At 46.1% G+C, this 12,364-nt stretch overlaps 3 protein-coding genes across 3 annotated transcripts; 1 reads left to right on the plus strand and 2 right to left on the minus strand.

Moving 5' to 3' along the window:
* Window positions 1-320: 320 nt before the first annotated feature.
* On the minus strand, window positions 321-3,787 carry TRIVIDRAFT_77621 (uncharacterized protein; the record flags this gene model as incomplete). Its single annotated transcript, XM_014099324.1, has 20 exons — window positions 321-619; window positions 727-818; window positions 918-975; window positions 1,025-1,065; window positions 1,176-1,300; window positions 1,349-1,481; window positions 1,538-1,555; window positions 1,616-1,652; window positions 1,812-1,922; window positions 2,016-2,035; window positions 2,129-2,204; window positions 2,284-2,317; window positions 2,448-2,505; window positions 2,563-2,588; window positions 2,641-2,663; window positions 2,777-2,816; window positions 2,942-3,047; window positions 3,161-3,235; window positions 3,288-3,299; window positions 3,355-3,787. 20 exons carry the CDS (start codon window positions 3,679-3,681, stop codon window positions 496-498), a joined length of 1,536 nt encoding a protein of 511 aa, XP_013954799.1.
* Window positions 3,788-5,653: 1,866 nt separating this feature from the next.
* TRIVIDRAFT_49087 (uncharacterized protein) lies at window positions 5,654-9,002 on the plus strand (the record flags this gene model as incomplete). The annotated part of the gene is made up of 3 exons (XM_014099325.1): window positions 5,654-7,204; window positions 7,287-8,442; window positions 8,566-9,002. Coding segments are annotated over 3 exons (3,144 nt in total), but the record flags the coding sequence as incomplete, so codon positions are not given.
* A 783-nt stretch (window positions 9,003-9,785) lies between these two features.
* TRIVIDRAFT_69132 (uncharacterized protein) lies at window positions 9,786-11,807 on the minus strand (the record flags this gene model as incomplete). The annotated part of the gene is made up of 6 exons (XM_014099326.1): window positions 9,786-10,479; window positions 10,539-10,647; window positions 10,720-10,854; window positions 10,915-11,159; window positions 11,242-11,331; window positions 11,503-11,807. 6 exons carry the CDS (start codon window positions 11,805-11,807, stop codon window positions 9,786-9,788), a joined length of 1,578 nt encoding a protein of 525 aa, XP_013954801.1.
* Window positions 11,808-12,364: the final 557 nt, after the last annotated feature.

Below are 12,364 nucleotides of genomic sequence, written 5' to 3' on the forward strand. Positions count from 1 at the left end.
CGTCTCCTGGAATGGATGGAAACAAGATGAATATTGCATCCAAATGCCGTAACCGGAAATTCTCTTCCTCATAGGGACATTAAGTACACCCATCAATTTAATCGGATAAGCCACTTCACTCTACATAGCATCAAGGCATCATCTATCATATCCAGGTAGAACCATTCATCTGTGGCGGAACATCTAATATAGGCTGAAAATCTGCATGTAGATCTAGTATGAGCCTCCAATCTTCGTTGCTGCTCGGGATCCATGTACCTGACGAGATGGCGATTAAACTCCCATCAGTTCAGTCTACATTTGCACCAACACTAAACTCTCGGCAATTGTACTTTGATTTTATTGGATTTTCACTACTATTGCTAGTTGAGGGGTAAAACACATCAAACTTAAACCCCGTGAGTTTTCACAACACCATTGAGGCCCCTTTCTCTACAAGAGCTTGCATTTTAAAGACTTACTATCCTGCGCTGACTACCTAGAAAAGAGCCTTTTCTAGACGTTGAGCTCAGCAGTAGCAGTTTCAGCGATGTACTTCATATACGGCGCCAGCTTTTTCTCCACTGGGCTGCCAGCTCCGCAGTACTTCTCTACGATCTCTACGCTGCGGCCAATGTAGCTGTAACAATGTGTTAGTCCCGTTTCAATGCGGCCCTTACAAAACTTCAGGGCGGGCATATTCCAACAGAGCAACTGAAGCGGCCATATCGGCAAGAGAATACGTACAGTTCAGGTCGGAGCATGCCATCCAGTTGGCTCCAGATAGGCTTAAAGAACTCGGTGCGTTGAATTCGCGAGACGAGGTCATTTGGTTTGCCCTATAGCAACGATGGTTATTATAGGCATGATTGATATGGGTTGTGATGTTACACGTGAAATCAGAAATGGTGGGGTAGATAAAACAAGGTCCTTCATACCTCATTTTTCACAACGCTTCCGGCTTGGTGTGAGAGAACACGAATCTCTTCATGGGTGCTAGATAGGAGTCAGTATCAGTAGAACGTATAAAGGGTGGGGTGATTACTCTTGTCTGGATGCTCCATGTGCAACCATTTTCATGATAATCTATACGAGTCAGCAGCTGCACTCTTTGATATCCAAGATTTTAGGGAGGGGCTAGCCAAGGAAGAAACGCTTGGGCATGTTCCCGGTCGTGGGTGGGTGAAGCAACTTACGCTCTCCGTAATCATGAAGGGAAGCTCTTCCAGGACTCGAGCTTGGATTCGCTTCGGGTATACTACCAATCCGTTGGAGATGTTGTCAAGCCCAAGGAGGATTGCTTCGGCAAGCAAGAAGGTTTCTTAAAGAGTGAGCTTCGGGTTCTGTTCGTTTCTGAATACTAGCTTACCTGGGATATCAATTCGACGAATAGCAGAATCATCGAGAGTACGCTCAGCCCACTGATCCGACAGGGTATTGGCGAAACTGGCAGGCTTCGACATCAGTTCACGCGCCAAGCTGTACACTCTCTCAGAGCGCATCTATATTAAAGGTTAGAGCTGCATTTTCTCTTAAGTAGCCAGAAGTAAAGACGCACTGGGTTTCGCTTGTAGGCCTATTGAATGCTTCAGGTTAGCGACCTTTCCATAAAGTTGTTTTGAGTGGGCTAACATACCATGGCTGATGATCCGATTTGTGATGCTTCGAAGGGTCTGGGAAATAATCAGCTAACAAACCCCTTTGATGAAACTTCAGGGGATTTGTAAGTCATGTTGAGTCATGTCTCAGGAGTAGAACCCATGAAGCTTTTCATGTAGAACTCCTCCCTGAGACATGCCAAAAAGGGTATTAATCAGACTGGAAGTACATACTCCTCAATCTCCTTCCACGCGGCCAAGTGTCGAATATCTCCGCAGATCTTCTGCGCTGTAGCACCAAGGCCAGCGACAGCATTAGCGACGACCAAGTCCACCTTGCGTGTGCTATATCACCAGGTTAGCCAACATCCGTCTCTCCAAGCCATAGTACGAATAAAATCTGCAGGACAGAGATTAACCGACGGCGGGGAGTCTAACTAAGTCTGTGTGGAAACGTCCTACTCAATATTAGCACGGGCCTTGACGGTTGTAGCAAATGCGGTAAAACAAGTAGTTTATGGACTACTAGGCGCCGCGGGATATGGACTTACATAACATCCAGGGAAACCGAATTTTTCACACAGAAGCTCGTTGAGTTTGTCACACTTGGAAGAGTCTCCTTGAAAGCTAAAAGGTTGGATATCAGTACTGTTCCGTCCTATTTTGTTGCATCAAACGAGAGTGGCTGGAGCAGAAATTGACTCACATTTCCAGGAAGGATGCCTGGGTTCCAGTGGTTCCTATTTAATTATTAGCAATTTGAACGCGTGATTCTATCAGAGGGGAAAAAATAGCTATAAACGTAATCCGAGACTTCCAAATTGGCAAGTCTACAGAATCAGTGATACTAAACAAGCTCAAACCACATACCTTGTGCGCCTCGGAATTTGAGTCCATTTCGAACTTGCTCGATGTTCTCAAGATCAATCTATAATCCAGTCAGATCAGGGTTTGACACACTACAAGGCAAGAGGTATATACGTACCATGAGGTCCTGCACCCACTGAGCAGCTTCAAAGATGTTAGTTCCTGCGGACAACTGTTTGGGAGCCACGAAACTTGCCTCGTTTGCCTACGGTAATAAGTCTGTAGGCTCCTGAGTTAGTATTAAAAACTAGGGCGGGAGGATATGCTTGAGAGTAATATTTCTGAGAAAAAGAAGGGGGGTTGGGGAGGAGAGATGATTTGAAGAAACTCACTGCGCAGGCTGAAGATGGGTATAGGCGAGTGTCGGTTCACCTGTGAGGTTAGCAACGATATTCGAGGTCTTGCAATCACACCACAAAGCCATTGTTGAAGCTAATAGGCACTCAAGACAACGCTTATTCCAGGTGTAATAATCGGCGAAAGACTGGAATACACACCTTTCCACTCCATAGCAAAGGCCGAGAGGTTGCGAATGACCTTGGCCAGTCTTTTCAGAAGCAGATCCAGGGCATCTCGCATAAGGATCAGCTCCGCATTGTCGGTCTTTGGAACAATGTCAGCTTTCCGTTGCCATTTCAGAAGCATTAAGATGATGACTGGTTACTTGGGCAAGAAGACTGTTCAATTGCAAAGCAAATAGCACTGGAAAGACTCACAACGAAGCAGCTGGTGCTGCCGACGTGAATGATGCCGGCTGCGGCTGGGGCAACAACACCAAAGGCGTGGACGTGCTATCAAGCCTTAGCTAGGGCAAGGACAAGCTACAGAGAACTCGAGGCTTACAGCCATGACATCCTGCGACATTGTCAGCCGGAGACACAAAATAATGTATGTGATGGATTGTACAAACATGTCTACGTTTTTTTTCTTCAATACGAGCAACCTCGAAATCGGAGTCAGTAACTACAAGGTGAGCCCGCATCTCATCGAGAGCCTGCTCAGTGATGGCCTCGAGTCCGAGAGCCTTTTCACTCTCGGCAAGACCAAGCCACAACTTGCGCCAAGTCGAATGTCTCGAACGTTGGCTGAACAGAGTTGACATTTCAACGCTGCAGTAGCGAGTGGTCAAGGAGGTTTGGTATGTATCGAAAGGGTTGCCTTGAGCCTGGAGCTTCTGCAGCTTCTGCAGCTCCTGCTGGAGCTCCAGGATTTTCTGCTGGTCCGCGTTGCCTGCCATTTTCGATTCTTTAAAGAGGAAGAAAGAAAAATCGTATCCGTCAGTATCAGATTAGGTCAATGGAACAGCGATATATTCCCCGCAATGAATTCTCAGCGAATCCTCACGATGAATCAATAGCAATGGTAGTAAAATTTTCCATAGAGGGAATACTGTGAATGTGGGGCTTTCCGGAACGGGAAAAGGCAAAAGTCCGGGGTGCCTCAGCTCATTCTCAGCTGAGATGCGGTCATAAAAAACTCACAATGTATATTGTATCTCCTGGGTACGGAGGATAAAATGCTTAAAAGAACCAGTGTTTGGCTTCTCCCAGCTTTAGTCTTTCCTTCTTAGGAGCTTTTGATTGCAGATTCGCAATCTTGTTGATTGTTGATTTGGTTGTTTGTTCAGCCACGTTGTGATAGATTGCGACCAGCTTGCGGCTATTGTGGCAGCGAGAAGAAGTGGTTAGGTTGTTTGATTTCGTTGAGTTGTTTGATCCTCAAAGAAGCGTGCCTTTTATAGCCCGACGGATCGATCAGCCTTGCGTTGTGTTTGAACTTCGTTGTTCGGGCCTTTTTGCGCATGTATTTTGAGTTTGGTGGAAGACGCTCAGTTGTCGGCTGTCGAGTGCATGTATTGTCTTCATACCCAGGTACTTATACATTGCAATGCCTTGCTCTACACACATATACTCTCTGGTCTGCGATTAGCTATTGCTTAAGTTGACGGCATCGTCTTCGTCCTACTTAAACCACTTATCATGGACCGCCCCGCATTGCTAGAGCTCTCGCTGTTGGAGCTCCATGGCGGGGTTGTAGCCATTCAGCGGTAGCGGAGCAGCTCATCCTGGTCGATCCTGAATTAACGGGTTCAGTATGTTCAGGGTTCTTGTGAGACAGTCACGGTAGGCATCCACGTTTGCTGCACTCATGTCTCGCTGAATCAAGGCTAGCCATCTCCTCGCGAACTTCCATGTCGAGCAACCCTCCAAACGTGTTTCGGCGCTTGCGCAGCAGATTCAAGACCCAAAAAGATCATGAGAATCCTGCCAAGCCCTCCACGACCTCTACGCCTGCGACACAGAGTAGAGATGCGTCTCCATCTCGCGCAGAAGCACGTCCTGCTACCGTGCTAAAAGAGGCCACTCTAGAAGCTCTTCCCTTGAATGCACCGGAGCGACTTTGGGATGAGGCTTATGATGCCATTAGGCATGACGATGCCAATCTCGTAGACGGGTACGAGAGGATTCTATCTCAATATCTGCGTGATCGGGGCCTTGTCGCGGATTCAGACATATCGCAACAAAATACCATTGCTGCAAATAGCCCCGATGTACGACGTAAGCAGATGAACGAACTCATTCGTGCTGGCCTTGATAAAACGGCGCGAGAGGCCAAAGTAAAAGACGGCCTCGGCACTGCGATGGGAATTATCCTTTCTTTAAAGAACATGGTCAGCACCGCAGTAGCTGCTGTACCACAGGCTTCAATTGCCTGGTCTGGCGTGTGTATTGCGTTGGGAGTAAGTAACCATACGTTCTGATTATGTACGTATTTCATTCTGATGTACCTATATATAGGTGCTCGAAGGTGCAATCAAAGAGACTGCCATGAATCGCGATGGGATCGAGTACATCATCACTCGTATTAGATGGTACGGAAATGTTTCTAGCTTACTTCTTGATGAAGGCACTCTTGATGACTCTGCGCTATCCGGCATGAAGAGCGAGCTAGAGAAACGGCTAGTTGAGCTCTACAAAGCGCTTCTCATATATCAGATGAGGAGCGTCTGCTCGCACCACCGAAATGGTTCCTATAGCTTCTTACGGGACTTATTGAAGGTTGATGACTGGGCGGTCAGTATCCAAGATATACAAAAGGCAGAAGATAGCCTTCGTCAGGATGCAGAGGTATATGGTAACCAGCAATTCCGATCACGCCTTGAACATATTGTGGACCATGCCAAATCCCAAGAGTTAGAGATCAAAAATATGGCAAGAACCCTGGAGGAGCAACTTCGTCGGCAGATTTCTGCAGAAGATCGGAATTGCCTGAGAGAATTGTGGCCGCATGATCCTTACGTCGAAAAGAGACGGATTGAAGATACGAAGGGGGGCTTGCTACAGGACTCTTTCAACTGGATCCTCGAGAACGACGACTTTTGTCGGTGGTTCAAAGATCCAAATCGTCCACTTCTCTGGATCCGGGGTGACCCAGGGAAAGGCAAAACAATGCTCTTGTGTGGCATTGTCGACAACCTGCAGAAATTGGCGCCCTCTAGTCTCATATCTTTTTTCTTCTGCCAGGCCACCGACGAGCGCATCAATAACTCAACTGCAGTATTGCGGGGAATTATTTTCTCCCTCATCGACCAACAGCAACACCTCTTGAAGCACTTAAGAGAGCCCTATGCCCGCCAGGGGAAATCCCTTTTCGAACCACCTAGTGCATGGTATGCGTTATCGAGCATCCTACAGTCACTTCTATCCGACTTGAACAACACCCAGCAACCGACTTGTCTTCTTGTTGATGCACTTGACGAGTGTGTTAACGAGGATATGCCTCGACTTCTCGACTTTATCGTTAAAATGTCTAATGAGCTTCCTTATGTCAAATGGGTCGTCTCAAGTCGGAATTGGCCGCAAATAATAGACAAACTAAAGAATCTAGGGCCCGAATCCCAGCTGAGCCTAGAATTGAACGCTGAATCCGTGAACGCTGCCGTCCAAATATATATCAAGCGAAAGGTCTTGCAGCTAAGTGAAAACAAAGGATATAACAAGAAAAAAGAGGAAGCAGTCCGAGACTACCTCCTCTCTAATGCTGACGGCACATTCCTCTGGGTAGCCTTGATTTGCAAAAATCTTGAAAGAGCCTCGCCATGGATTGGCCTTGCTTTGTTGCAGAAAATTCCCCCAGGACTTGATTCGCTGTACGAGCAAATGGTCAACACTTTGGCCAGATGTGATGAAGCCGAGATCTGCAAGCGCATTCTAGCCGTTGCTACAGTTGCCCGTCGACCTGTTACCCTCGAAGAATTAATAGTACTTGCTGAAACCCCAGGAGAATTGGACGAAAAAAGCGAAGCCGTATGCGATTTGATAGGGCAATGTGGCTCATTTCTCACCATTCGGGACGAGGTAGTCTATTTTGTGCACCAATCAGCTAAAGACTTCCTGGTTGAGACGGCCGCGAAGAAGACGTTTTTCCTGGGGATTGAGAAGGCCAGCCATTATATGGTGGCAAGATCAATAAAACTGATGTCTGAGGCCTTAAAGCGCGACATTTATGGTATCAAAGATCTTGGAATTCACATTGACGATGTCCAAGTCCTTACTTCGCAACCGCTCACTGCCATAGGCTACTCTTGTGTCCATTGGGTTGACCATTTTATGGATACAATTCCCAGTATGGACGAAGAGATAATTGATGCTACCAAAAGATTCATTGAAACGAAATACCTATGCTGGCTAGAGGCTCTTAGTCTACTCAGAAAGCTACCAGAAGGCGTCATGGCAATGAGAAAATTACAAGAATTCTTCGTCAGTCTTACCAATATTTTCCCAATGTTACTTTTGTTCCAGATTGAACAGTGATTTCTAACGAATTAACGGGGATTTTTAGAGGAAAGAGATGCCACAGGATCCAGATAGATTAATTCGAGACGCCTATCGATTCATTTTAGCGGCCACGCAAATTATCCAGAGCTTTCCACTCCAAATCCATCCACTAGCCCATTTGATCTGCCCAACTGAGAGCAAGATACGACAATTATCTATAAAAGAATATGCCTCATTGTTTCAAATGAAGCACGGTATGAAGTTAGATTGGGATTCATGCATGCAGACGATAGATGCAGAATTCTTAGCAGATCCTCATATTGCTTTGTCCACAGACGGCAAGCTCTTGGCATCCATATCACGCTACGGTATCAAGATTTGGGACATGGCCACTGGAACTCCCTTAAAGATTCTTGCTCATCCTTTTCGGGTGCTTAAATATGACTTTGAGGAAGACGTATATCTGCTCTTCTCACCGAATGGCCAGCAGCTGGTCGTGAGCTCCAGCCAGCGAGGAGAGATCGATGTCTGGAACATTGAATCTGGCCAACATCAAAACACAATGGAGGTTAATCTGGACTCTGGCTACAATCTATGTTTTTCTCCCGATGGACGATACCTTGTCACAGAGTGGGATGACGGCATTGTGTCACCAGAGATTTCTCCGAGAATTCGCATCTGGGACATGGCTTCGGGCAGGTGCGTGCGCACTCTTGAGATCACTGGGAAAATTTATTCAATCTCATTTTCCAGCAATGGCAAATTATTGGCCGTTTGTTCATCTACGAAAATGATAAAAATATGGGACGACGGGGGCAAATGCATACATACAAGCATTTTAAAAGAAAAATGGAAGCCGGAGGCGTATTTCATCGGAGGAAGACGCCCATGCGTCTGCTTTTCACCAGATTTATCCCGCTTAGCCTTCTGCGATGCAGATCGCAATGTCAAGATCTTGGACATACCCTCCAATCAATGCACTCATACCATAGACCCTTGGTGCGAGATATCTCTCCTGACCTTCCTTCCAAATGGCAAGCAGCTGGCCATGACTGTTTCTGGCCTTAGTAACAGGATATTTATCTGGGATATTGATTCAAATGAGAATTTGAGGACATTAAAAGGCCATACCCCATATATACGCTCGATGGCGGTATCACCTAATAGCAGCCAATTGGTTTCAGCGTCACGCGATGAGACTATCAGGGTATGGGATATAAGTCCAGAGGCCGATGATCCGAAGATGTGGGAGGGTCATGATAGATCGTTTTGTATGACCTTTTCACCAGATGGAAAGCTGGCAACAGGTTCTTGGGATAAAACTGTCAAAATCTGGGATGCAGTTGTCGAAGGAAGTGTGCAAACGTTGATCGGTCACCAGAATCCGATCTATCTCATAGCATTTTCATCAGATGGCAAGCTTCTAGCTTCTGCATCATCGGTCAACGACATCAAGATTTGGGATATTGCAAACAGCATTTGCATACAGACTCTAATAGGCCATACCGATTCGATCAGGTTGATAAAGTTCTCACCAGACTCTCAAAGTTTGGCATCGGCAGCAGATGACGAGATAATGATAATCTGGGGCCTCGCTATAGATTCTGCCATTACTTTGAGGCTAACTATTACCGAAACCGATTTGAGTCAGCCTAGGAAAATTGTCCATTCTATTGACTTTACCAAGGATGGTGAAATTCTCGTTTCATCTTTGGAAGATGGTACCATAAATATATGGGACGTTATCTCCGGCAATTGTATTCAAACTTTTCATCACCCTCAGCGTTATCCGTTTGCATTCTTCTCCCCAAGTGGTGAATTATTAGCATCAGGCTCAGATGACCAGGTCAAAATATGGAGCAAAGATGACGGTACATTTGAGTGTATACAAACACTTAAACTGCAAAGCCGTTTTTCCCGATTCTCATTTTCTCCAGATGGCAAGCAGCTGATTGCCGGCTCAATGAAGAGTTCGGTAACAATCATATGGGATGTTGATGTTTCGACGGGATTGGCAACATCTCCCAGAACAGAGCGGTGTGTCTACAGCTCATTCATGTCATCAGCCTACTCGCAAAAAGAAATCCCAGGGATATCGGAGTTATGTCTCTTCGGTTTCCATGATAGTTGGATCACACGTAATGGCCACAGGATTCTCAGGTTACCCAAGGAACTTCGCCCGGCTGTCCCGAACGAATATTACATGATAGTGCATGGCATGACAGCCGCCATTCGCGGCCCAAATAATCGGCTAGCTATCCTTTCTTTCTCATCAGATGAGGAGTGAACTATAAAAAGCGGCTTTCTTCGAACTTTAATTCAGCATTTAAAAATAAACGTGGTCTCTACACATCTGCATTCTGTGGCAATTTTGCAGCAGCCTCAAATAATTGAGCGGATGCAAGACTATCAAATTCCAAGATATTGATTTCAATTTCTTTTTTTTTTTAGTAGATCTAAACAAACTATAGCATCATTTGTTACTCGCAAAGGGTATAAAGACGCGGCCAGCCGCACCATGCTAATGCATCATCGTGTATTTCGTATATTCCCCCGGCTCTTTCTATTCCTCCATGCTATTATCATTCCCCATCAAAAACTCATGAAGCAGCCTCCAGGCGTTTTCATAAACTGGAACGCTAACAAATGTACGACTTTGAGAGAGGCTGTTGAAAAAGCGCTTCAAAAATGCCTTATCGGAAGGAACATTGCGCGTGTAAGCAGCTTGGCCGAGGATCAGAGCACAACTGAATGTGATGTGAACGAAAAACCAGAGTCTCTGGAAAGGAGCGTTCAAACTAAGAAGTTCCATGTATGTTTGTAGTGCCGAACGGCATCGATTCAGATAATAATCCGTGATGTCGTCATCTTGTGTCTCGTCGCCCGTCATGGTTGGCCTATACAGACACACCATGACAGAATCTGTGAAGAGTCTGAAAATGTAATGCTGAACGTAATCATTTTTGGATTGGCATTTAGATAAATCTTGTAGATGTGGCACCGATCGAGTTTCGATGATGTTGACAACTTTTCTGAAATCGAGAATCGATTCGTTGGACAGTCGTTGCCCAGAGAATTTCGCCTGGGTAAGAGAATGACCAATCTTGTTTGCTGTCACAAATAAATGATGGCAGCTATCAAAGAATGAATAGAATCTGGGCGATGCAGTCGTCGATGGAATCGATTCTAGGACAGTAATTCCGGATGGTCGATCGTAGCAGAGGGAGGCGAGAGTGTCCTGCCAGATTAAAGATCGCCTGCCGTGCCGTAATAGTTAGACATGAGTCTGCAAGGGTCAGATTGTCCATCGACTTACCATATGGATGATTTGATAATGGCCTCTTCTCTTTTCTTTGCATTGCTGATAGAGTTTGGGTCTGGAGTGCAATGAATTCCAAGAGTTTGGGCAAGACGTATGGCTAAGCCTATTGCGGAGTTACATGTAAGAAAATGACTCGCAAAGGCGATCAAAAAGGAGTATGCGTGGTATTACTCACCCAACATCGACCACGAAGCCCCTGCATCTCCCTGGTTTCTCAAATAATTGACCAGCATGATTAGGGCTTGGACAACCTCGATATTAGGATAAGAGGTAAAGTTGCAAAATCGCAAGCACTGGAAGGAGCAGCACGCTGTATCCCAGCGTAAGAATCAAAAACAGTTACGAGTCGAGATATTTGCCCATGACTTACCGAAAACCCACGCTTTGGTAGTATCCAGCGCTCCTTCTACCCCCTCGACTGCAGCAAGTTGGGCACCGCATGACAATATACCGAACAAAAGGCCAAACCACGAGATTGTACTTTCGGATAGAGGTTCTGGGTACGTATTTGATGGAACGGTTCTTCGCTTACGGAGGAACTCCAGGAGCATAGTTTCAAAATTTCGAACGTTTACAATCGAAGGCTCGAGATGGAAAAGAGATTCTCGAAATAATCTGAAATGGCTTGGCAATGTTAGCTTGAACCCAGGCAGCAGCGAGAAGAGAAGAGTGCAGGATCAGGGGGGTTTATGCTTACTTTAGAATAACATCGTCTTCAGGCAATGCACTATACACCTTTTCTATGCCATCGCTGGGCATCCATAGGTTGGTAAAAGGAAACGTGGTACTAGAATCTTGAAGACATAAAAGCTCGAATATCAATCTCGGATCCGTTGAAAGTTTCAACGAAGCCACTGATGGTTGTTTTCCCTTTCGGCCAGACATTGAAAAGACGCCAGGGAGAGACTCTGAGCCGAGATGCACCTTTGTGCTATACGGCAATGCCAAGTCAACATACAACCCCTGAGCTATTTCCGAAGCAGCATCATTCACATGAGCAGCTTCAGGCTGCTCTCGAGCACTCGGGCTCTGCTCGGAGGTAGACGACTCCGCTCCAGCAAAGGTATTGGTTGTGTAGTCACACAAATCGGGATGCTCCCGACTGATGCACGTCCCGCATGGCTGATTAAGGTCACACTTGACTTTTCGTCGGCGGCATGGATAACAAGCTTTGGCAGTACGGAAGCGCCGTCGCCGGAAGAGGAGCAGGTCAAAGTCCCCAGCCGGTATGTTTTCTGTTGCGGTTGATTCGCCTCCTGGCATTTTGGCTGAGATGAAGCGCGGCAACTTGTTTCGTCTATGATGCATGAATTAGGAAATGGAGTAGTAGAAATTGTTTAGGAGACGCCGAGTTGTTATTACTCTTGAAATTCCACTTTTTTTTTCCTTGCGAGAAATTGGTGTTTATTTACCTCTTCTGTTTCCCCTTGGTTTCTGCTTGAGTCACATCTTTTAGCATGCTTGTCTAAACAGCGTAAGCCCCCGTATTAAATTGGGCTGTTTATAAGTCCATGCTGTCCTGGATATACTCCAAGCGAAGGTATCGCCAATCAACAAAGCTAGGCTCCCCCGAAAAGCTGACAGACAAGGCGCACCAGCTTCGCAATACGGGGCGTCTGTCGCTAAGTCGCAATGATGCCGAGACCCCACTGATTAACCGGATCGATGACAGCTAACAGGGTCGTGGCAGCCACATTTCCACTGGTGGGAATTAGGACAGCTAAGGATTCCGAATTGGAGGCGTAATACCGAGCCTCATCCTTCTCGTAAAGTGAGAAATAGGGCAGGCAATTGGGTCACGTGAGTATCCCCGAAAAAAA

This window comes from Trichoderma virens (assembly GCF_000170995.1).
Source record: "Trichoderma virens Gv29-8 chromosome Unknown TRIVIscaffold_79, whole genome shotgun sequence".
NCBI classification, from domain to species: Eukaryota; Fungi; Ascomycota; class Sordariomycetes; order Hypocreales; family Hypocreaceae; genus Trichoderma; species Trichoderma virens.